At 46.0% G+C, this 25,771-nt stretch overlaps 1 protein-coding gene across 1 annotated transcript in view; it reads left to right on the plus strand.

Annotated features, from left to right (window-relative positions):
• Positions 1 to 20,453, plus strand: part of slit3 (slit homolog 3 (Drosophila)) — a 195,405-nt gene extending 174,952 nt beyond the window's left edge. The window contains exons 29-36 of the mRNA XM_038994006.1: positions 1,651 to 1,744; positions 2,221 to 2,358; positions 2,936 to 3,176; positions 10,177 to 10,307; positions 17,188 to 17,342; positions 17,570 to 17,858; positions 18,094 to 18,299; positions 18,485 to 20,453. Of these exons, the coding sequence (XP_038849934.1) occupies positions 1,651 to 1,744; positions 2,221 to 2,358; positions 2,936 to 3,176; positions 10,177 to 10,307; positions 17,188 to 17,342; positions 17,570 to 17,858; positions 18,094 to 18,299; positions 18,485 to 18,726 (1,496 nt within the window). The 3' untranslated portion in view covers positions 18,727 to 20,453. The remainder of the gene's footprint in view (positions 1 to 1,650; positions 1,745 to 2,220; positions 2,359 to 2,935; positions 3,177 to 10,176; positions 10,308 to 17,187; positions 17,343 to 17,569; positions 17,859 to 18,093; positions 18,300 to 18,484) is intronic.
• Positions 20,454 to 25,771: the final 5,318 nt, after the last annotated feature.

Genomic DNA, 25,771 nt, shown 5'->3' on the forward strand with positions numbered 1-25,771 from the left:
TTTAATGACGGCCGAGGAACAGTGGGTTAACTGTCTTGTTCAGGGGCAGAACGACAGATTTTTACCTTGTCAGCTCGGGTATTCGATCTTGCAACCTTTCGGTTACTAGTCCAACGCTCTAACCAATAGGCTACCTGCCGCCCCTCACAGTGCAGCGTGAGATGACCAGTCTCTGCTGACTATCTCCTCACCGCTGTTCTCCTCTGTTCTCTCGGCTCTCTGAGAGCGACAGGGCAGACCTGCTCACAGGGGGTGGACGTGGACGTGGCGTCCATCTGGTGTGTGTGTGCGTGTGTATCTGGGTTAATTATTCTGGACCCACTGGTTCATCAGAACCATGAGACACAGTGACATCTATAAATGATCCTCCTCTCTCTCTTTCTTCCTTTACAAGCTGACAGATATGATATGGGAAAAGGTCAGTCTCTCTCTCGCCACACACCTTCTCTGGGTTTATTTTTCCTGTTTCCCCTGTAAAACTAACACTGCAAGCTAAACGGAAAATTATTTATTTTCATATTGAATACAGTACATATCAACTCTCATTTTGCCACTGACTTTCAGTTTTCCGTACCAATCGAAACCAGAGCCAGGCCTGTAGCAATGAAAACAGGCAGACACAGACACATTGTGACAGCTCCCCACAGAGCACCATCGAAACCCAATTGGAGTGGATTTCCCCTGTAGAGTGGCGGCTGCTGGGATGCTGGCAGACTTCCCCAGGGCCCCACCATGAGGCTGCCGGATGAGGGAGAGGCAGAGGAAACAGACCTGGCAGTAGATAGAGAGAGAAGTGGAAGGAGGGAGGGAGGGAGAGATTGAGTTAGAGAGGGGGGAGGGAGAGAAAGAGAGAAAGATCTCTCAGGGGCCAGGCTGTGGAGTGTCTGCATCTACTCTCCCTCAGCCCAGCCGCAGACAGACTCAGAGAGGCTTTGTACTGGGAGGGAGGGAGGGAGGGAGTCAGTATAAAGGAGAGGAGGAGAGGCCTTGTGCTGTGAAAGCTTGGCTGAGCCCCAGCAGCCCCCCTGTTAGAGGAGGGGAACTAGCCAAGCAGGTGGACAGGGACAGAGGGTTTATTGAACCGGGACACTTGGCCAGGCAGTGATTTAGTGGATTCAGATGGGGCCTCATCTGTGCAGCCACAGCCCTGTATTCCATGCAGATTACAGCACAATATAGTACATGTGTTTCAAGTTTGCACGGCTAATACCCTGTGTAAGACAACCCCCAACTCCCCCTGTATGGGAGACCAGGCAGGCCGGCAGTAGAAACAAGACCCAACTGTTGAATGCTGAGAAAGCCATGATGGTGCTTTGGGGAGTCATCATAATAGTCATCATAATACAATGGGACCAATCGAAAAACACTCTTAAAAAAACGTTACTCACGATCCTAGGCTTGTAAATATGCAATGCACTAGAATATCACTAAGTCAAATGAAGACATACGTTAGCTAGTGTGTGTATGTGGAAGAATGAAGCTTAGGCGATGATCTCACGGTCTCTCTATTATCTTTCCCACTGTGTGTGTGTGTGTGTGTGTGTGTGTGTGTGTGTGTGTGTGTGTGTGTGTGTGTGTGTGTGTGTGTGTGTGTGTGTGTGTGTGTGTGTGTGTGTGTGTGTGTGTGTGTGTGTGTGTGTGTTTTCCCAGGGGACCTATGTGAGGAGGTGGTGGACAACTGTATGCAAGGCTTCGACCCCTGCCAGCATGACTCCAAGTGCATCCCCCTCGCCAAAGGCTTCAGGTGAGTGACCGGCAGCTGTCAGAGGGGGCGGGACTAATCAAGTTCAAAGGTCACCAGTAGCAACCCACAGGAAGTGACCCGTGTCTGGTGGAGTCGTCGGGACAACCTGTTGTGTTCTGTTCCTCCACCGTCTTAATACCCTGTTCTTTCATGACTGAGGAACAAGGAACAAACTGTAGTTGAGTTGGCTGTGCTGTTTAAAGTCACACTTGTAACAGACTACTGCAGTAAAACAGTTTTCATATGTTAGGAAGAGAGTTCAGTAACAGTTGGGAAAGGTCATAGTTTAGAAAGACCTACTGTTCAGTGGCAGTTGTTAAGGTGAAGTAATAGAGGGTGTTCAGTAACAGCTAAGCGTTAATACGTCCGAAGGATGAGAGAGTGAATACAGTTGAGAGAGTTCGGTGGCAGTTGGCAGAGAGAGTGAGTTTTTCCTTCGTAACATTGTGTGCCTTTGTTTCCTGTGTGGGTGTCAGGTGTGAGTGCTTGCCCGGCTACGTGGGCCAACACTGTGAGCAGGACTACAACGACTGTCTGGAGAACAAGTGTCAGCATGGGGCCGAGTGTGTGGACGCTGTCAACGGGTACACCTGCGTGTGTAAGGAGGGCTTTAGGTGAGTCCACATTCAGCACCGACTGAACTCATTGTAGAGACTCAGTGCCGCACCAGCGTCACGCCATCTGTGGAGGGCGCCGGCGCACACACACACACACACACAAACACACACACACAGATAACCAGACTGTGAGGAGCTTCAGATGGTACTTTGTTTTCCTCTATTTGGCTGTCTAGTCTGAGGCCTGCGGTACTGGGTGGTGCGGAGCGGTGGTGTGATGAGGCAGATGAAGCTCCATATGGCTAATTATAGCGCTAAGTGTGGGACGGGCCTGTGGATGGGATCTGGGGGGAAAGATTTATGATGCATCACTGTCTCTGTCAGCCAACGAACAGCAGGATCAATGAAACAACATGGCCGCCACCTTTTTGTTTGACGTAGAGAGTCTCTCTTATGATGTTATGTGTCAGGGGCAGTCATACATATACTGTGTGTGTGTGTGTGTGTGTGTGTGTGTGTGTGTGTGTGTGTGTGTGTGTGTGTGTGTGTGTGTGTGTGTGTGTGTGTGTGTGTGTGTGTGGCAGCTTGATTGAGTATGATATTAACAGACCTCTCTGTCTCTGTGTTCCTGTAGTGGTCTATTCTGCGAGAACCCTCCTCCTATGATCCTGCTGCAGACCAGCCCATGTGACCAGTCAGAGTGTCAGAATGGTGCCCAGTGTCTAGTGGTGGAAGGGGAGCCTGTGTGTCGCTGCCTGCCAGGCTTCACCGGAAACAAGTGCCACAAGATCGTCACCGTCCACCTCTTGGGCAAAGAGACCTACCTGGAGCTGCCCAGCATCAAGATACGCAACTCTGTCCACATCTCCCTACAGGTACTGTACCAACCTTAACCCCTGACCCCTAACTCTACCCACATCTCCCTACAGGTACTGTACCAACCTTAACCCCTGACCCCTAACTCTACCCACATCTCCCTACAGGTACTGTACCAACCTTAACCCCTGACCCCTAACTCTGTCCACATCTCCCTACAGGTACTGTACCAACCTTAACCCCTGACCCCTAACTCTACCCACATCTCCCTACAGGTACTGTACCAACCTTAACCCCTGGCCCCTAACTCTGTCCACATCTCCCTACAGGTACTGTACCAACCTTAACCCCTGACTCCTAACTCTGCCCACATCTCCCTACAGGTACTATACCACCCTTAACCCCTGATCCCTAACTCTGCCCACATCTCCCTACAGGTACTGTACCAACCTTAACCCCTGACCCCTAACTCGGCCCACATCTCCCTACAGGTACTATACCACCCCTAACCCCTGACCCCTAACTCTGCACACATCTCTCTACAGGTAATATATCACCCCTAACCCCTGATCCCTAACTCTGCCCACATCTCCCGACAGGTACTATACCACCCCTAACCCCTGACCCCTAACTCTGCCCACATCTCCCTACAGGTACTGTACCACCCCTAAGCAGCAACAATACTGGCTGTCACATCTCCATCCTCTCCTCTCCTCCATCTTCTGCTCTCCTCTCTGTACTCCTCCCTCTCCCCCTCTCACTCGCCTCTCCCCCTCTCCTCCTCTCCTTTCCTCCTCCTCTCCTCTCCCACTGCCCCTCCTCCTCCCTCTGCTTCTCCCCCACTCCACCCCTTCCCTCTCACCCTGTTTCCTCCTTCCTGGGTTCGAGCCTCAGTAAGAGCCGAATCAGGAGGTATTGGTACCCGATAAGTAAGCAGCATGACATCCTTTACACTAGCAGATGAGTAGCCTAGCTATTATCTCCCTATAACTGATCATACTTCCCATTACGTCAAACTGTAAACTGTAAAGTTGATGAGGGCTAGTGTGTTTTACACACTATCCCCCATCATCGCAGTACTTAAAGTATAGAATGTAGCACCCTTGGGAAAGGTATAAGAGGGATCATTTTTTCAGGGGCTAGTATGACAAACTATCCCTCTCTATCTCGCTCTCTGTCTGCGTCCGGAATGGCACACTATTCCCATACAGTGCACTACTTTTGACCAGAACCCTATGGGCGCTGTAGTGCACTCAGTAGGGACTAGGGTGCCATTTGGGATGCAAGCTCTGTGTTATTGGGACTCTCAGCCAGCCGTTGGATGGTGACATTATTAGAATGTCACCTTTTGTTCACTAGCATGAATAATGTGTCGCAGGGGGATATGTATTATGGTAATAGAGTGTCGGCGTGGTGACTGTTATCAGCCCAATCACTAGGAGTGAGTCACGGCCGCCGGATCGCTTCTTACCTCCAAATGAGCTCATGTGCTCGTTGGCGAGGGGGCACGCTAATGTTAATTAAAAAGACTGTGGTAAAAATAGAACGCTTGGGCTTAGCCTTTGTGCTAAAGGTGGCTTTTGTACGTAGGTTGATACATGGGCAAGAGCAAATGCAGCTTGCCAATATCTATCAGTCAATCAATCGATCAAATGTATTTATAAAGCCCTTCTTACATCAGCTGATGTCACAAAGTGCTGTACAGAAACCCAGCCTAAAACCCCAAACAGCAAGCAATGCAGGTGTAGAAGCACGGTGGCTAGGAAAAACTCCCTAGAAAGGCCAGAACCTAGGAAGAAATCTAGAGAGGAACCAGGCTATGAGGGGTGGCCAGTCCTCTTCTGGCTGTGCCGGGTGGAGATTATAACAGTACATGGCCAAGATGTTCAAATGTTCCTAGATGACCAGCAGGGTCAAATAATAATCACAGTGGTTGTCGAGGGTGCAACAGGTCAGCACCTCAGTAGTAAATGTCAGTTGGCTTTTCATAGCCGATCATTCAGAGTAGCTCCTGCTGTCTCTATAGCTCCTGCTGTCTCTAGAGAGTTGAAAATAGGAGTTCTGGGACAGGTGGACTGGGGACAGCAAGGAGTCATCAGGCCAGGTATCAAGATGATGCCTGGAAATCGAAAGCAGTGTTCGGTTCGTCGTCTACCGCAGTTCTAAATACGGTGCAACATGGAAAAGAATATTTGAAGTTCCTTAAAATAGAAAAGTACCGCTTTCAAATAAAAGACGCTTTGAGTTGTGAGCCACACTGTAGTGCAGACTAAGCAAAGTAAACATCCCCAATGCCATATGTTTCCATTTCAAATAGAGTAGCTTCAGTAGAATAGTAACCCTAAGTGTTAGGTACAGAATATCTTCCTCCCTTTTGGAAAGAATCCTAATTGATATCCAACACCTGGCTTTTTCCAGCGTGTGGTCCCTCTCTCGGTCAGTGGGGCCAATAGCAGCAGCAGCTCATGTCACATGGTTCTCGTGTCAGTGCCAAACCAAGCCCAAGCCAGTGAAAACTCCATTGAGTCCTGCTGGACTCTGGGAAAGGCCTCCACTCTCCATAAATTCACTGCTCTCTCTCTCTCTCTCTGTCTCTGTCTGTCTGTCTGTCTGTCTCTCTCTCTCTCAGTGCTGCAGCTAGGGCTGTTAGGGTACGGTGACCGTATTACCGCCGGTCACGAGTCATGATGGCAGTCAAATTCCTTGTGACCTTTAAGTCACGGTAATTTAGGCTTCTCCAAGCTCTGATGCTGCCGATGGTCCTTAATAGCCTACTAAACTTGCTAACTGCCTGGTACTCAGCACTCTATTTTCCCTCTAATATTTTCCCTCTAATCACTAACATCAATGCAAATGTAATCGAAAATCTAATCAAACACTTCATGAGAGCCCATGAGCTCATGTTAAGCAACATTTCTATAGACCAGACAATACACATTGAAAAAAAAGTGTTGATGGCTTCTATTAAAAAGAGGAGGATCCCATCAGATTTCTATAGGCTAGGCCTACTATATTTATTTCTCAACTTTCCTAATATTAAGCACATTGCTTCTCTTTACAACAGTAGTATAGCCTACCTGGCTGGCATGAAAATGATCTATGGGAAAAGCGTCCTACATTCGTTATTTAATTGCATAGGGATGACCTGTATTTTTTCCCCTGTCTTAGGTCAGTTAGGATCACCACTTTATTTTAAGAATGTGAAATGTCAGAATAATAGTAGAGAGAATGATTTATTTCAGCTTTTATTTCTTTCATCACATTCCCAGTGGGTCAGAAATGTACATACACTGAACACATAATTTTCCTGCCTCATGATGCCATCTATTTTGTGAAGTGCACCAGGCCCTCCTGCAGCAAAGCACCCCCACAACATGATGCTGCCACCCCCGTGCTTCACGGTTGGGATGGTGTTCTTCGGCTTGCAAGCCTCCCCCTTTTTCCTCCAAACATAATGATGGTCATTACGGCCAAACAGTTCTATTTTTGTTTCATCAGACCAGAGGACATTTCTCCAAAAAGTATCATTTTTGTCCCCATGTGCAGTTGCAAACCGTTGTCTGGCTTTTTTATGGCGGTTTTGGAACAGTGGCTTCTTCCTTGCTGAGCGGCCTTTCAGGTTATGTCGATATAGAACTCGTTTTACTGTGGATATAGATACTTTTGTACCTGTTTCCTCCAGCGTCTTCACAAGGTTCTTTGCTGTTGTTCTGGGATTGATTTTCACTTTTTGCACCAAAGTACGTTCATCTCTAGGAGACAGAATGCATCTCCTTCCTGAGCGGTATGACGGCTGCGTGGTCCCATGGTGTTTATACTTGCGTGCTATTGTTTGTACAGATGAACGTGGTACCTTCAGGCGTTTGGAAATTGTTCCCAAGGATGAACCAGACTTGTGGAGGTCTACTATTTTTTTTCTGAGGTGTTGGCTGATTGCTTTTCATTTTCCCATGATGTCAAGCAAAGAGGCACTGAGTTTGAAGGTAGGCCTTGAAATACATCTACAGGTACACCTCCAATTGACTCAAATGATGTCAATTAGCCTATCAGAAGCTTCTAAAGCCATGACATCATTTTCTGGAATTTTCCAAGCTGTTTAAAGGCACAGTCAACTTAGTGTATGTAAACTTCTGACCCACTGGAATTGTGATACAGTGAAATAATCTGTCTGTAAACAATTGTTGGAAAAATTGCTTGTGTCATGCACAAAGTTGATGTCCTAACCGACTTGCCAAAACTATAGTTTGTTAACAAGAAATTTGTGGAGTGGTTGAAAAACGAGTTTTAATGACTCCAACCTAAGTATATGTAAACTTCTGACTTCAACTGTATAAAGACAAGATTAAATAAAAAATTGTCTGATGGGTCATAATATTGGTCTATCACTTGTGAATTATATATTACCACTTGTGAATGATACCCAGCTTGTGTGCAGTAAGGCAAGACTTTTTCAAATCATAGTCGTGTAGCCTAGCCCTTAGGCCTATATGTTTTGATAAGGTTTGCATCACAACTAATGTGGCCAAATAACTTCTTAAAATTAAGCACATTAATCCTCTTTACAACGGGTGTAGCGGCTAACTGGCATAAATACGCAGAGTTTCATGTTTGGGGAAGATCATTTTCACCATAAAAATGCACCTTTATAATAAAGGCATTCCATTCATAATTGCATTTGCGGTCACTTTCGAGAATGGTGTTTTCACGCTAATTGATTGCATTTTGGAACATTCGTGCTTATAGCCTACTGCCGTTGCTGCGCTTACAGACCCCAGGCCTCACAACCATAAAGGGCATTGGGTTCTATAACTGATTCAAGTATTTTTAGCCAGATCCTAATTGGTATGTTGAATATTATGTTCCTTTTGATTGCATAGAAGGCCCTTCTTGCCTTGTCTCTCAGATCGTTCACAGCTTTGTGGAAGCTACCTGTGGCGTTGATGTTTAGGCTGAGGCATTCATAGTTTTTTGTGTGCTCTAGGGTAGTGTCTAGATGGAATTTGTATTCGTTGACCTGGCAACTGAACTTTTTTGGAACACCATTATTTTTGTCTTAGTGAGATCTACTGTTAGGGCCCAGGTCTGACAGAATCTGTGCAGAAGATCTAGGTGCTGCTGTCGGCCCTCCTTGGTTGGGGACAGAAGCACCAGATCATCAGCAAACAGTTGACATCCGATTCTAGTTGGCCGGGGCCGGGTGCTGCAGACTGTTCTAGTGCCCTCACCAATTCGATGATATATATGTTGAAGAGGGTGGGTCTTAAGCTGCATCCCTGTCTCACACCCCGGCTCTGTGGAAAGAAATGTGTGTGATTTTTGCCAATTTTAACCGCACACTTGATGTTTGTGTACATGGATTTTATAATGTCATATGTATTTCCCCAAACACCACTTTCCATCAATTTGTATAACAGACCCTCATGCCAAATTGAGTAGAAAGCTTTTTTGAAATCAACAAAGCATGAGAAGATTTTGCCTTTGTTTTGGTTTGTTTGTTTGTCAATTAGAGTGTGCAGGGTGAATACGTGGTCTGTCGTAAGGTAATTTGGTAAAAAACCAATTTGACATTTGCTCAGTACATTCTTTTCACTGAGGAAATGTACGAGTCTGCTGTTTAATGATAATGCGGAGGACTTTTCCAAGGTTGCTGTTGACACAAATCCCACAAATCCCCCGGTAGTTATTGGGGTCAAATTTGTTTCCACTTTTGTGGATTGGGGTGATCAGGCCTTGTTTCCAAATATTGGGGAAGATTCCAGAGCTGAGGAGGATTTTATAGAGTTTAAGTATAGCCAATTGGAATTTGTGGTCTGTATATTTTATCATTTAATTTAGAATACCATCAACCCCACAGGCCTTTTTGGGTTGGAAGGGTTTGTATTTTGTCTTGTGGTTCATTCAATGTAATTGGGAATCCAGTGGGTTCTGGTAGTCTTCAATAGTTGATTCTAAGATTTTTATTTGATCATGTATATATTTTTGCTGTTTGTTCTTTGTTATAGAGCCAAAAATATTTGAGAAGCGGTTTATCCATCTCCATTTTGGATAGATAACTCTTCGTGTTGTTTTCCAATTTTCCCAGAAGTGGTTAGATTCTATGGATTCTTCAATTACATTGAGCTGATTTGTGATGTGCTGTTCCTTCTTTTTCCGTAGTGTATTTCTGTATTGTTTTAGTGATTCACCATAGTGAAGGCGTAGGCTCAGGTTTTCTGGGTCTCTATGTTTTGGTTGGATAGGTTTCTCAATTTCTTTCTTAGGTTTTTGCATTCTTCATCAAACCATTTGTTGATAATTGTCTTAGGTTGTCTGCTTGAAATTTTTAGATTTGATGGGGAAGCTGAGAGTTCAATATACTGTTTAGGTTTTCTACTGCCAAGTTTACACCTTCACTATTACAGTGAAACCTTTTGAACGCTCTAAGAGACTCTGGGTTGAGGTCAGTGATAAAGTAGTCTACAGTACTACTGCCAAGAGATGAGCTATATGTGTAACTACCATAGGAGTCCCCTCGAAACCTACCATTGACTATGTACATACGCAGCGTCCGACAAAGCTGCAGGAGTTGTGACCCGTTTTTGTTGGTTATGTTGTCGTAGTTGTGTCTAGGGGGGAATTTGGGGGAGGGAATGCTGTCACCTCCAGGTAGGTGTTTGTCCCCCTGTTTGCTGAGGGTGTCGGGTTCTTGTCCAGTTCTGGCATTTAGGTCGCCACACTAGTACATGTCCCTGAACCTGGAAATGGTTTATCTCCCCCTCTAAGATGGAGAAGCTGTCATCGTTAATGTATGGGGATTCTATTGGGGGGGATATAGGTAGCACACATGAGGCCATTTTTCTCTGTTGAGATAATTTCCTTACTAATTTCTAGCCAGATGTAAAATCTTCCTGTTTTGACTAATTTAATAGAGTCGGTTAGGTCTGCTCTATACCAAATTAGCATACCCCCTGAATCTCTTGCCTGTTCCTCTCTCTCTCTCTCTGTGTGTCTATTTCTCTCCCTATCTCAATTTCTCTCTTTCTCTTCTCTCTCTCTTTCTGTCTGTCTGTCTCTCTACAGGTGGCTACAGATAAGGACAACGGTATTCTGCTCTACAAGGAGGATCATGATCCTCTAGCTCTAGAGCTGTACCAGGGACACATACGCATAATCTACGACATCGCTAACTACCCGCCGACCACCGTCTACAGGTCAGCACTCCCCCACACACACACACACACACACACACACACACACACACACACACACACACACACACACACACACACACACACACACACACACACACACACACAGAGAGAGAAATTACAGGTTCCATACACTTTCACAGAATAATATACACAAAAACTATTAATATCCAACTTCCAGAAACTTTAGCTACTGCCCCACCTCCACAAACAACAGTATAGTTTTCAAAGAAATCCTCACACAATAGCGGCCGTTCATCTCGCCACTCAGGAGCCAAAGAGCCTTGTAAGCCATGTAGGCACTGACCAGCTTAAAGCGTGATCCCTCTAACTCTGTGGCATATCATAAAACCAGCTCCACTTTTACATGACCTGCTTCTCTTTCCCTCTGGCTGCAGCTCCCATCGTTCTAATGCAAGCACACACACTGCTCACTGCTCACTCTCTGTCTCTCTCTCTCTCTCTCGCTCTCTCTCTCTCTGTCTCTCGTTCGCTCTCTCGCTCTCTCGCTCTCTCGCTCTCTCTCTCTCTCTCTCTCTCTCTCTCTCTCTCTCTCTCTCTCTCTCTCTCGCTTTCTCTCTCTCTCGCTTTCTCTCTCTCTCTCTGGCCTCTGAGTAGCAGCCACATCCATCTAGACCCGGCTACGAGGTTATGCTCAGTGGAGCCCCTCACAAACAAAAAAACTGCCTTCTGCTCTCCCAAGACAGACGGGGCACTGAGGAGTTTGTTGAGTCTGTCCCCGCTAGTCCCTATCTCCAGCCCAGCATGCTAACACAGAAGGGCTGTGGTTCCTTTACTGTGGTGTTATAACCCTGTGCTACACAGAGTAGGGGAGCGCAGTTAACACTTTACTGTACACACATCCATGTATGCGTTCGTAAGGCCTCTATAACAGCTAAATAAAGACCATTATAACAGCCGACATAGGCAGTCAGTGAGATTTTGAACAACGGCTTAAGAAAGCCCAGAGCAGAAGAGAGGAGAACAGAGCCCGTAGGAGCTGACCTCAGACCAGCGCCACTGTCTGTCTGCTCCAGATTTGTTGTTATTGATCCAAACGTCATCTGGCCATTCCCCTGTGCTGTTTAGAGAGACTTTTAGCTGCTACCCCGAGGCAGGGAGGAGAGGAGGCAGGGAAGGAGGGAGGGAGAGAGAGAGGGAGGTAGGGTATCGATCGACCCATCAAAGAGCTGCACAGTGAAAAAGAACAACTCCTCCCCAAGTGATTTGTTAGACTGGGATCGTCTCATGCACTGGGCCCTTTTTCACGTGTTGTGTTCCTCCTATTACCTCCAAAGTAATGAAATGGTCGTCTTCGAACGGCAGGGAGGAAGGAAAGGACATTTCAGTCGTTCCTTTGTCTTGCAGCAATCAAAAGGCATGTCCAGTTTCAAAATGAAATTAGATGCTTAAACTCTGAAGCAAATGGGCCTGTCATGGTTTTGGTTTGAAATCATATCCAAGCCCCAGCTCTATAACCAGCTCCAGCCCCAGGCCTGTCTCCCAGCCCCAACCCCAGCTCCAGCCCCAGGCCTGTCTCCCAGCCCCAAACCCAGCTCCAGCCCCAGGCCTGTCTCCCAGCCCCAACCCCAGCTCCAGTCCCAGGCCTGTCTCCCAGCCCCAACCCCAGCTCCAGCCCCAGGCCTGTCTCCCAGCCCCAACCCCAGCTCCAGCCCCAGGCCTGTCTCCCAGCCCCAACCCCAGCTCCAGCCCCAGGCCTGTCTGATGCGTCATGGCTTCCTCATTTTGTTCTGGATCTGCAGACTCTCCCCCTCATTAGTCCCTTTTCCCCCAGAGTGACGTAGTGTTTTGTGGCTTTGGCAGCACCTTGCCCCATTGTCTTTGGGGTGCAGAGGGAGTGATGCAGGGAGCAGGGATGGGGTGAGCAAGAGGAGACAGGACGGGAAAGTGAGGAGGGGAATTACCCCTGTCCCCTCCCATTACTGGGACATGGTCTACGACAGAGCCCAGAGTACACAGCACCCAGCGCGTTCCTGAGTTCTCCCTGTGATGGTTAGCATTAACATTAACTGTGAGGAGCAGCAGGCCTCACTTCCAGCCAGGGCCTCAATTTTACACAGCTCCCGCCCGATGATGCATAGATGTGGATGGACTGTGAGTTGAGCTTTGAGGATGTTCACCTTCAGAGAGAGAAAGAGAGTGGTTGTTGCGGTCGCTACATTCCTCAGCGGCTCTCGGCGGGAGAGCGACTTCAAATGGACGTTGGGTCGTAAAGACGCGGTGGGAGCGGGGTGGGAGGAAGGGGATGTTTCCACTCCTGCAGCTCCTTCTGGCTGCCTGCAGGTCTCCCTGCCCTGCAGCACCGCAGCCTGCACTGGGGGGGGGGGGGGGGGGGAGACTGGAGGAGAGACAGCTTCAGCAAGGAGAGGAGGAGAAGAGGTGAAGGGTGGAGGTTTGAGGAGGAGTGAGTGGTGAGAAAAAACGGAAAGAGAAGCATGAGTGAACGGAGGGTGGTCTGGTCAAGTGTCTGTCTGAAGGGAAGGTGGGGTGTGAAGCACTCATCTGTCCAGATCTAACCTGCCTCACACGACGGGGGAGGAAAAGAGAGAGAAGGAGAGAGAGGGATGAGATGAGATGGAGGCAGCAAGGGAGAGGCCCTTTCCCCACCCGAGAGGCCTCATTACCATCTGATGAATGCCCGGGTCCTCACTGTGTGTTAATGTCCTGCCCTTTACCAAATGCCACAGTAATCCTTCTATTAGTTTAAGGGACCACGTCTGCTGTTATTCAGGAGAGAGGGATAGAGGGAGAGAAGAAGTATGGAAGGAAAGGGGCATAAAAACATCACAGAAAATTGAACGAGAGCGTTTCAATTTGCTACCCAACTCCCTCCCACCCTTTCTAGGTTCCGCAATCTCACTGCCACACCTAGGCTGCACATCCCAAATGGCACCCTATTCCCTATAAATTGCATTACTTTTGTCCAGGACCCATAGGGCTCTGGTCAAAAGTAGTGCACTATGTAGGGAATAGGGTGCCGTTTGGGACACAACCCTACAGTATCTGTATTGGCGCCCTTCAAAAAGGAGCCAGCCCTTGCCTGCCATGAAACTTTGATTTAGAGCTGCGGAGAAGAGCCTATAGAGGGGTCAGAGTGTCTCTCTCTCTTCTCTCTATTGCTTTTCTATGCTCCACTCAGCATCAGCCGAATATGTCTCTTTGTGAGCCGAGTGCCACATCAGAGCAGAGTGGAGAGAGTCTTTAAGGGCTGAGTCACAAAGGAGAGAAGACAGGAGAGGAGAATAGAGGAGGCATGTCCAGGCAGCATGGGAACAAAGTGGGGCTACTGGTAGAGGGTGCAGAGAGGAGATTGAGAGAGTGGAGGAAAGAAAGAAAGAAAGAAAGAAAGAAAGAAAGAAAGAAAGAAAGAAAGAAAGAAAGAAAGAAAGAAAGAAAGAAAGAAAGAAAGAAAGAAAGAAAGAGGGGGGGGACAGGTAGCATGGGAACAAAGTGGGGCTACTGGTAGAGGGTGCAGAGAGGAGATCGAGAGAGTGAGAGAAAGAAAGAAAGAGAGAGGGGGAGAAAGAGAGCGAGAGAGAGAGAGATAGAGAGCGGAGGAGAGAGAGAGAGACCGCTGGGTATGAGATGGGCCTCCCATTGATCACTGGTCACTGAGAGATGGGCCTCCCGGTGAAACCTGGTCAAAAGTAGTGCACTATATAGGGGATAATTGACAATTGGGAGGCAGAAAGTGTTCCACAGAGGTCAGGAGAATGGAGTGTGACATCTGGCTGGAGAATGCAGCAGCACTGGCAAGCACCATAAAGAAGACCACGAGACCGGCGTGTTTAGACCATGTTTAGCATCCGGTCTCTGGGAAGCTGGAGTCAAGTCCTTTCAAGGGCATAGCTGTTATGTTTCCACCTAGCTACCCCCACCCGTTAAGATGGTTTAGATAGCTGCAGTTAGACCTAGCTATCCCTAAGAGGAGCCAGCCAGGCAGCCAAACAACATCCCCCCCATTCCTCAGACTACATACACTAAACAAGCTAGTCGGGTTATTGCTACATTGTAAGCAAATGATAGTTCTGGCTAATTTCATTTTAAAATGTAAATAGGGTCTACAGGGAAGCTGGTTCAAGGTATCTTTACTCAGATAAAGGCAATTGGTAATTGTTTCAAAGTTAGTGTATGTGTCATTTCTAATGCGGTTTGGTTGCGAGAGGAAAACAGAGTATTTGATTCTCGGCTGACAGGAAATTGATTTCCCCCGGTCGACTTGCAGGGGACTGCTGCTGAAATCTGCCACGGCTTTCTGTTTGTTTTTATTGAATTCCATAATGGGCCGCTTTAAGCTAATACGCAGGCTGGGCACACATCAAAGACCCCGCATCCCCTTCAAAAAAATATCATTGCCTCTGGAAAACTTCAGCTTGTCAAAACACAGACAAAACCCAATATTGGCAAAGGCTGGAGGGCTGAGCTACACGATTCACCTTGTTATAGGCTAGAGCTCTGCTGCCCCTCTGTGGTCATATGACTTCATATCAGGATGTGAGCTCCTCTATTTAACACCTAGTATTACTTCACACTTTTCCCCCAGAGACCATTATCACCTTGTTGTCAGAGTTGTCATTTGAAAGAGATAAAAACAGAAATAAATCTCTTGACATTTTTCCTAGACCTCTTTGCCTCCAACCCAAAACCCTGTTCTTCCCTGCTACTCCCCCTTTGGCGAGGATGTGGGCTTTCACATTGCCGCGTAATGAAAGACGGCTGTCAAAACCACAGACACTAGATGAAAATGTCATTAAAGTGTAATAAAGCCGGACTTCCATGGTGGTATTTACATTTTGAATGGAGGACAGGAAGGCAGAAGGGGGTCTTTGCAGCAGGCCTACCATTGTGTTGGTCGCAAAAGCCTTGTTTTCAGACTGGAATTGAATTACGGGCCCATAATGCAAACCATACATGCTGCCTGCCTGCGTCTGTGTTGGCCCTTTGTTGAGCAAATACCTTTTTTTACTGAAACCACGTTGGCCAATTGCTGAGCTGTGTAGGGGTTGTGTCCTTTACCTGTCCTCTCAGCTGTGTTGTGCTAAAGTCCTCACACACTTGACCTACGGGTGAACAGCGTGCTGATTATCTAGTTTTACTGCTGGTCTTTGTCTTGGCAGTGTGTTGGCCTGTATGGAGGCAGCAGTCAGGACTCTAGCTGCCTGTGTTCTGGGCCCACCTCCAGAACTCACAGTACTTTTCTACTGGCTGTTAATTCTAATAATGCGGTCATTGAACCACTGCGGGAAGTGTCAATCAAATGTTTTTAACCATCAGCCAATAGGAGAGCTGGCAGTAGGGGGGAGGAGCCTTGCTAAACTCCCCTGATGGTATGCTGTTTTTGGAGAAGACCACAAGCCAACAGCGGCGAGAGTGGGTTCTTCTCTCGTTTATGTTTTTGGAACAAAAACATTTCTTGGGGTAAGGATAGGAAGAGTTAGTTTTGGGCTGAGAGGAGAAGTTGAGGGAAAGAGCTGCAATCAATTTCACCACCCATACCCATTGGTCTCTCGCTCGCTCTCTCTCTCTCTCTCTCTCTCTCTTTCTCTCTCCCTATATCTCTTTCTCTCTCTCCCTCTCCCTCTCTCCCGTCCCCGCTCTATCCCTGCCAAACCACTGTCTCTAGCTGTCTGTAATGTAGTTGCCTGTCTCCTCTCCAGGAATAACGTCCATACCAGTGACGGCCTTAGGGCTGATCAGCCTGACCCCATCTACCCCTCAACATGACCCATCTGCCCCTCTAATCCGGCCCCATCTACCCCTCTACTCTGACCTCATCTACCCTTCTACTCTGACCCCATCTACCCCTCTACTCTGACTCCATCTACCCCTCAACATGACCCATTTACCCCTCTAATCCGGCCCCATCTACCCCTCTACTCTGACCCCATCTACCCCTCAACATGACCCATCTGCCCCTCTACTCTGACCCCATATACCACTCTACTCTGACCCCATCTACCCCTCAGCCTGGACTCATCTACCCCTTCACCCTGAGTCAGAGCCTTGTAGCCTAACCCCAAATCACCGCATCTACCCCCTCCTCAACTCTCCTCCCCTCCCAAGGTCCAGCGGGGTTACGACCTCATACCCCAGGCTACTGTTGTATCAGCCCTTAGACCAAACACAATTACCCAACAGTAACCAGGCGGGCCCAGAGCCCAGAGGCAGTACAGCCTGTTCTGTACTCAGCAGTCAGCCAGTCAGCCAGTGTGGGAACTGGAGCAGTCCAGCGGCAACAGGGCTATTATCATTGTGAGGGCCAAAATCATCTGGCTCAGCCTGAACCCACCAGCATCATAGCTTGCTATTCCAGTTGGAGTTTGCTGGCGCGGGGAGGTTTTTGCGGGCTGGGTGAGGAGGTGCCCTGCCATGGTTTAAACATGAGTAGTGTGAAAGGCTCTCCGGAGGACACACACACTGGCCTCCTCCAGAGTGCTGCTACTGTTCACAGGTCCAGAGTGATACGTGTCCCTACGCTCACAGAGCTCTCACCCTCCACACAGTACGTGTGTGAGAGGTCTCAAACCACATGGCTGCCTAGAATCACGGCCAGCAAAAGCTTTAAACACCCTGCTCTCCTTAATAACACCAAACGAGTGCTCTGTAACAATTCAACTGCCACAGAATAATGTGTGAGATCCTATAGAGAAACCAGCTATGTTTATTGTATGAGGCCATTCCAAGTTTCCTTTTCTACTGAATTTGTCCTTGAATAGATGTTTTTCTCCTATTCTATAAAAACTCCTATATTCCTACCATGTGTTGCTATTGCCCTGTGTCCCCTCTCTTTCCCTGTCTCTGTGCAGTGTTGTTGAACCACGTTTTTAAATGTCTTCCTGTCTCTCTCTCTCTCTCTCTGCAGTGTTGAGTCTGTGAGTGACGGTCTATTCCACACGGTGGAGCTCCTGATTCAGAACCACTCTCTGAGCCTGGTGGTGGACAAGGGATCCCCCAAGAGCCTGGGCAAGCTGCCCCGCCAGCCCTCTGTGGACCACAACACACAGCTCTACATAGGAGGTAAGCAGAAACCCATATAGTACACACACCTGTACACACCATTACCTTATGTACAAAAAAAAACACCACTACGCATACCTACTGATTTTGAGGATACTTAAAGATATTGTCTCATAAGCATGTTTTTTGTTTGCATTTACATTTCACAAAATGTCAGCGCATCAAACCAGAATGTCAGAATGATCTAACCCCTCAATTCTTCCATCCCTCCTCCTCCTCCCCTCCAGGTGTGCCCTCAGCGGTAATGGCGTCCGGACTGCGTTCAGGTCCCGATCGCAGCCCCCAGGCCTTCAACGGCTGCATCCACAACGTCAGGATCAACGGAGAGCTCCAGGATCTGGGGGCAGCGCTGCGCGGGTTAGAAGGCATCCTGCCAGGCTGCCACTCTTGCAGCGTGTGTGCCCAGGGCGCCTGCAGACAGAGGGGGGAGACGGGTGTGTCCTGTGAGTGCCCACCCAGCCGCAGCGGACCCCTCTGTGACCAGAGGATTGCCCCTAGCCCCTGTCAGAGCAGCAGGTATGGCCTATACAGGACACCTCATAGGCCTTTAGTCATAACTAATTCATAATGAATTAATCGTAGCTTGAGGCATTGTCTTCAACACGTTACATTCACACAGATAAAAACTCATACTTTTAATAATAATAATATTATTAAATATGAATAATATGTACTCAGCGTGGGTACATTTTACACACAAAAACACACACACATTAACATTCCTCATATTGTCTAAATCTCTTTGTTCCAGGTGTGTCCATGGGCTGTGTGTGCCTAAGGCGTCGTCCTACAGTTGTCATTGTGCTGACGGCTACACAGGGCAGTACTGTGACAGGAGAGAGGAGCCCCAAGCTTGTAAAGGACACCAGTGTGGACACGGGGAGTGTAGGGTCACAGAGAGCGGGGAGCCCTCCTGCCATTGCCAGCCGGGCTACACTGGCCCTACCTGTGACGCAGGTGAGAGGAACACACACACAGAAACTGTTATGCTGATGTATGGACATTTTATTGTATATAGAAACTTAATTCTCAGAGGTCCATAGGAATGATATACAATTCTTCAGTTAGGCTATCTAAAATAATCCATTAATAAAATCAGATGCTATAGTGACAGTGAACCTTTCTGATTGCCCCCCTCACAGAACCGGCGTGCCAGGGAGAGGTGGTGCGTGAGCTGCTGAAGCGGCACCAGCCCATGAAGACGTGCACCTCCACCAGTAAGATCCCCCGGGTGGAGTGTCCCCGCGCCTGCGACGGAGGCTTCTGCTGCACCCCATCCAAGAGCCGGAGGCGGAAAGTGGTCTTCAAGTGCACCGACGGATCCTCGTACTCTGAGGAGATGGAGACCACCCTGGAGTGTGGCTGTGCCAAGTGCCCGTTGTAATATCATGTCATCGCCATGGAAACAACCACAAACAAAACAAGGGACCTGCTGCCAGAGAGCAAAAATAAAATATATTGTAAAATAAAACATAGAACTTATTTTTATTATGGGATTTTTTTTTTTAAGAAGAGACTTGATAATTGTTTTTAATATGTCGAATATTATTGTCATATGAGAAGTTATTTTGTACCTTAAGAAAAAAAAAGAAAAAAAGATTAACATTCCTGAAAGTATATGAATTTATATGTATGTATAAATCTATATAAATGTAACGTTATAACCTAACCCATGGTTTTTATTTGCTCAGTGTATTATTGCATGTGTGTGTACGTGTTGATACGGTAGGGGAGTCTTTGGACACTTTAAATGTGGAACGAGACAGTGAGACAGCGAGTTGTACGAAAAGGCTGCGAAGGGAAGGAGGAGTTGGTGCTGCATCTCCCCAGACATAAAGAAGAGGAAGGCAGTCTTTTTCTCATCTTCAGCTATGGAGGCAAACAAAGGAACTGTCCCACTTTGCTCCCCAGCTTTATAATGGACTTCATCCCCACCACAGAGCTAGCTGAGCTCTCTCTAGAGGATATGAACTCTTATCTACGGAGCTTGCAAACAGTGATTGTTACTTTGTGCCATAGGAATCCCATTTACATTGTTGTTGTTGATTTATATTTGTCCGCTGTTTCACATCAGAGATTCTAGAGTACAACCACATTGAGCAACAGATGTTGAAAATAAATATTTTGGGCTAAAAAGACGTTCAAAATATGTATTTCTGGTTGAAAATACATATTCTCTATGGCTTGTGCTCACTGGGATGGGCCAAGATGGCTTCTATAGATGTCTTCTAGACAGAGTCTGTCAGCCAGTGAAGTTCTCCTGAGATTCTGTAACGTGTTTGTTTCTTGCACGATTGCATGTGAGAGACTGACAGTCCAAGACAGAATGTGAACTTTCTTTATGATACGGCAACGGAATAACCGTGCTGCCATTATACGATGGTTCCCTTCATAGAAACGTAATCTAGATCCAGTCATGCAGTTTGCCCTGGCGCTCTGGAGTCATTCAGCGAAATAACTTGGTGTTCTAGAATCCTCCGAATGAGAACTTGTGTCGGTGGTCACAGCTCAGATGGAAAAGGACTTTATAATGCTTGGCCTACCCTGGCCTGCGAAATCATTGTTGGACTCAAATCATAACCGTCCATTACTACTAACACTATTAAATGCATAGATGAAGCCCATAACTACTGTATTGTTTACTTTGTAAACATGTGTTTACCATAGGATTTGAGGTATCATCACAGTCAGTCAGAAAATATTTGGTAACACTTGAATTGTATATTATTTTATTAGCACATATTGATACTGTTATAGAGTGCAGTACATGTCAAATACAGTGTTAGCAAATATTCTTTCCATTGAGAGTTTGGCAGTGATCAAGTTCAGTACACCCTCCAATACCCCCAGTACCTCACTCGAACTACTCCAATACCCCCATGCCTCAAAACATTCAATTAAATGATTCTGTATGTATGGAAGGTGTAGGCTCTACAATGTAAATGATCTTATGTCAGATGCCTTATATTCAGTAATAATAATAATAATAATAACAACTATCATGTTGGCCATACTATAAGGTGCATCCTCCAGACATAGATATATTTCTGGTAAAACATGAACTTGTGAGTGATGAATAATTATGTTGAAATTAAACTACCATGAAACTAGTGTCTATGTTTGAGTTAATATTAGACAGACTTAACACTGGACAATTGCAAAATTTACCAAGAAAAAAAGGAATAGTTTTTAATATATTTTGTCTCTCTATGTTTCATAAATTTCCTTCAGTTGGCAAGAGGCTGAATGTATTGTATCTCAGAAAGCATCCGAGCGAGTGAAACAGTGCCCCTCTTGTCTCTGCATGTGTAGGACATCTATCTGATGCGGTCTGGTCATAAAGAGTATGATATTGTTGCCGCCGGTGCGTTGAATGCAAGGGAAGCAAAATAGCATTTGACCTCCCTTGATAAAATAAAAATATATAAAATAATAGTTTACCTCAACGCTGATTGGCTAAGTGATCTCAACTGTGAATAGTCCTGGCGCAGCAAACACATCGCATTAAGACAAATACGTCATTGACAGAAACAACTTGAGTTGTTGCATTTGGTGTTGTCTTCCGGTGGCTAGCTAGCTAAAATTGTCCCTTTCTTAAAATAGCCATGGATTGAGGTAGGGATGATAATAATGGCGATTCTGATCCAACCATAAATTCATACATTGTTCGCCTGGACTGAAAGAACAGAATTTCAATATGTAGCTAGATGTAGAAGGCTAGTGTTCACTAGCTAACATTGCCCATGAAAGTAAGTTAGGCAAGCAAGCATTTTAGCCAGGTAGCCTAAAACAACAAAAAATACGTGTATAACGTTACTGTATGACAGAGGGATAGACCGTTTCGTCAACATGAATGAGCATGAGAGGTAGGTTAAGAGGCCGGAACCTCATTTATAAAATTGTTCTTAGATTTACACTTCAACTTAGTTAAAAGATAATTTCCCGACGGTGTGATTACATTCGATTCCTAAAAAATACTGAGCATAAAAAAACCTTGCTTATGCAGGTTCTAAGAAGCCCATTTGTAATTTACACACCTGTGATCTATAAATCTCAAATTAACTTAAAATGTATGGCACCTGAGCGTGCCTTACAATCAGAGATTTCCCCTTATAGAATGCTAGCACAAATGAGGGTTTAGTCAGGAATAGCCATGGACCAAAAGAGAAAAGCAAACTTTTTGGAAGACGAGATCACGGCGATGGTAGAGGAGATTGAAGACAGGCAACACATATTACTCGGTGGACTAAATAGTGGGTTGACAGAGCCAAACAGGTAGCTTGGGAGTGTGTCGCCGCTGCAGTGAACGACGTGGGCAGCAAGACAGAATTGTCTTGGTTAAACCTGGTCTTAACTTACAATGCTCCATCCCCACGCCACTCCGCCAACCACCAGGATGCCCGGCATCAGAACATTCCAGGCATTCCCGTGATTGGCAGATAGCAGGTTGATTGGGATGTCGGACCCCGCGAACACTGGGTACTGGTAAGTACAACCAACTAATAGCCTAACACATAACATACTGAGGGTCGCTACAATATACAAGACATGCACTGATTTTATTTTATTGACATAGAAACGGCCGTTCGACGGGTGAGTGTGCCCCCTCCACCAAGGGAAGCTGCGTTGCAGCTCGTGCGCCCTGCACCAAGGGACAAAGTGCCTGAGGCTCCCAAATCAGCAGGTGCCAGAAGGGGGGGGGAGTTTGGCACAGGTGTCGAGGGTCCGTCTGCGTCCGTGCGCCGGGAGGAAGTCCGTGAGGTGATTCATTGATTCATTTACATAATGCAATTGAACGTTTTCCACAACGTGAATGAAAAAAAAAACAACTATGCTTTGTATATTGTTTGGCATTCTGTTTCTTACGCCAATTTCTGTATGAGCTGCCGCCTCCTCAGTGCATCAGCCGGGGCAGGTGCTCCATTGGGTGGTGGGTTAGGAGGCTCTTGGGGGTCCATTCTAATCTCCACATCCATTTCAATACCATGCCTCAGGGCTATGTTGTGACGCAACCTACATTTCAGTATTATGCATGTCACCTTTGATTGGGGAGGGAAACCATTCTTTAAACAGGCCAACATTTTATTTTGGTTTGAAATTGCACACTAATGTTCTTGTCAAACAAACCTGCACTACAGTTACTGAGATGTCCCCTTGAAATCTGTTCGCATTTTGTAGCAATGCTAGTGGAAACGATAGGAATCAGCTGATTCCTGATTGTCGCTGATTGCTACAAGATGAACAAGCTTCAACGGGACAGCTCAGTAACCGCAGGGCCAAATTAAAAACTTTTCAGCTATTTGACCAGAACCTTGTGTGCAAATAGAATTAAATATAAAATGTTGGTATGTTGCTTGAAGTTGACCCCTGTTATAATTTAATAAAATTACAACTTAAATGTAGTTAAGTTACTTTCTCTGGCTTGTAAAGGAGTTTTCCACCTGACGCGTCAAAGCAACACCACTTGTCCTTCAGCAGTCCGATGGTGCGCTCCACAACCGAACTTGTTCTGCCTTGCGCCAAATTGTAGTGCATTTCCTCTGCTCTTCGGGGATCAGCAAAGGGAGTGAAGCCACATTCAGTGGATAGCCCCGGTCAAACCTAATAGGGTAAAACCAATGAGTTACATTATTTTGCACGGTTAATAGGCTATTATACACTGGGGGGGAAAAACTCACGAGAAGCCACCCGCCTCCACTCACCAGCTTCTAGACACAGGCCTACTCTGCTGTGGTGCAGAATGAATGAGTCGTGCGTAGACCCTGGCCACTTGGAGCATACATTGAGTAGTTGCATACGGGCATCGCAGATCTGAACATTCAATGAATGGAAATTCTTCCTGTTATCATATACATGTTCATCTATAGACGGTGCGCGCAAGGCAATATGCGTGCAGTCAACTGCACCTATGACCCCTGGGAAATGAAATGAGCGGACGAACTCGGCTTTGACGCGCGCCTGTTCGTCGGCTGTAAATGGGTAAACTAATGTATCTCGTGGACAATATGTGTAGAATCGCCTCAATCACTTGTGGCAGGATGCGGCTGAATGATGGCTGTGATATACCCGACCTGTCACTCATTTCCGTCTGGAATGTCCCAGTAGCGAGGAATCCCAGAGTGGACAGTACTTGGACAGATACGGGTATTGCATGATTACACCACACCGCGTCTTCCTTTCCAGATTAGGGTCTAAATCCGCAGAAAAATCTAACAGAAAATGTATTTGGAGACGATAGCTATTCATAAACCATGGATCATCATGCGCAAAAAAAGTAATTCCGGTCTCAAACTCTCCCTTCTGAAAGCACGGTTTCCAATGTCTTCCAATAACGCAAGAACAGCCATGGTTACTTTTTCTAATTTGACACACTATATAACATCGCATCCTGTTTCTAATTCAAAACACCTTGCGTCTGGCAATTCATTCCTCACACCTTTAATTGATCATTCCTAACACATTGTTCATAAAGCTAATGCAAAGTTCACCACAGGCTTGGAGGCATATGCATTCCAAACTGCAATACCCTTACATAACCAGCAGGAAAGTTGACTGCATAGAGATAAGATCATTTCCACGTCAAAGTAAGGTTTTATAAGTAACTACTTATACGTGGTTTTCTGCTTAAATCATACTTAACATCAAAATTGATCGTAAATCAGTTTTGTAAATGAGGCCCCTGGAGCTAACTCTGCAAATGGGTGATGTAAAAAAAAAAAAAAAAAAAAGTCATAAGTCAATCGATTAAAATATAATACTCTCAGCAAAAATCTTTATCTTTAATTAACAATATGTATAATCTTTGAGAATAGAAAGGTTCAGAACTTTTGTGAAACATCACAGCACAGTTGAAAAATATAAGGCACATAGAACGGATGGTGTTCAGAGATGCAGTTGAAGTCGGAAGTTTACGTACACTTAGGTTGGAGTCATTAAAACTCGTTTTTCAACCACTCCCCAAATGTCTTAACAAACTATAGTTTTGGCAAGTCGGTTAGGACATCTACATATACTTACAGTGAATTATATCACAATTCCAGTGGGTCAGAAGTTTACACACACTAAGTTGACTGTGCCTTTAAACAGCTTGGAAAATCCCAGAAAATGATGTCATGGCTTTAGAAGCTTCTGATAGGCTAATTGGCATCATTTGAGTCAATTGGAGGTGTGGATGTATTTCAAGGCCTACCTTCAAACTCAGTGCCTCTTTGTTTGACATCATAGGAAAATCAAAAGCAATCATCCAAGACCTCAGAAAAAAAACTGTGGACCTCCACAAGTCTGGTTCATCCTTGGGAGAAATTTCCAAACGCCTAAAGGTACCACGTTCATCTGTACAAACAATAGTATGCAAGTATAAACACCATGGGACCACGCAGCCGTCATACCGCTCAGGCAGGAAACACGTTCTGTCTCCTAGAGATGAACGTACTTTGGTGCGAAAAGTGCAAATCAATCCCAGAACAGCAAAGGACCTTGTGAAGATGTTGGAGGAAACGGGTACAAAAGTATCTATATCCACAGGAAAACGAGTCCTATATCGACATAACCTGAAAGACCGCTCAGCAAGGAAGAAACCACTGCTCCAAAACTGACATAAAAAAGCCAGACTACGGTTTGCAACTGCACATGTGGCCAAAGATCATACTTTTTGGAGAAATGTCCTCTGGTCTATTAGAACTGTTTGGCCATAATGACCTTCGTTATGTTTGGAGGAAAAAGGGGGACGTTTGCAAGCTGAAGAACACCATCCTAACCGTGAAGCACGGGGGGTGGCAGCATCATGTTGTGGGGGTGCTTTTCTGCAGGAGGGACTGTTGCACTTCACAAAATAGATGGCATCATGAGGTAGGAAAATGCTGTGGATATATTGAAGCAACGTCTCAAGACATCAGTCAGGAAGTTAAAGCTTGGTCGCGAATGGGTCTTCCAAACGGACAATGACCACAAGCATACTTCCAAAATTGTGGCAAAATGGCTTAAGGACAACAAAGTCAAGGTATTGGAGTGGCCATCACAAAGCTTGACCTCAATCCCATAGAAAATTTGTGGGCAGAACTGAAAAAGCGTGTGTGAGCAAGGAGGCCTACAAACCTGACTCAGTTACACCAGCTCTGTCAGGATTAGTGGGCCAACATTCACCCAACTTATTGTGGGAAGCTTGTGGAAGGTTACCCAAAACATTTGAATTAAGTTAAACCATTTAAAGGCAATGCTACCAAATACCAATTGAGTGTATGTAAATGTCTGACCCACTGGGAATGTGATGAAAGAAATAAAAGCTGAAATAAATCATTCACTTGACTATAATTCTTACATTTCACATTCTTAAAATATTGTGGTGATCCTAACTGAACTAAGACAGGGCAATTTTACTAGGATTGAATGTCAGGAATTGTGTAAAACTGAGTTGAAATGTATTTGGCTAA

The sequence above is a fragment of the Salvelinus namaycush genome, chromosome 5 (genome assembly GCF_016432855.1).
Source record: "Salvelinus namaycush isolate Seneca chromosome 5, SaNama_1.0, whole genome shotgun sequence".
In the NCBI taxonomy this organism is placed as follows: domain Eukaryota; kingdom Metazoa; phylum Chordata; class Actinopteri; order Salmoniformes; family Salmonidae; genus Salvelinus; species Salvelinus namaycush.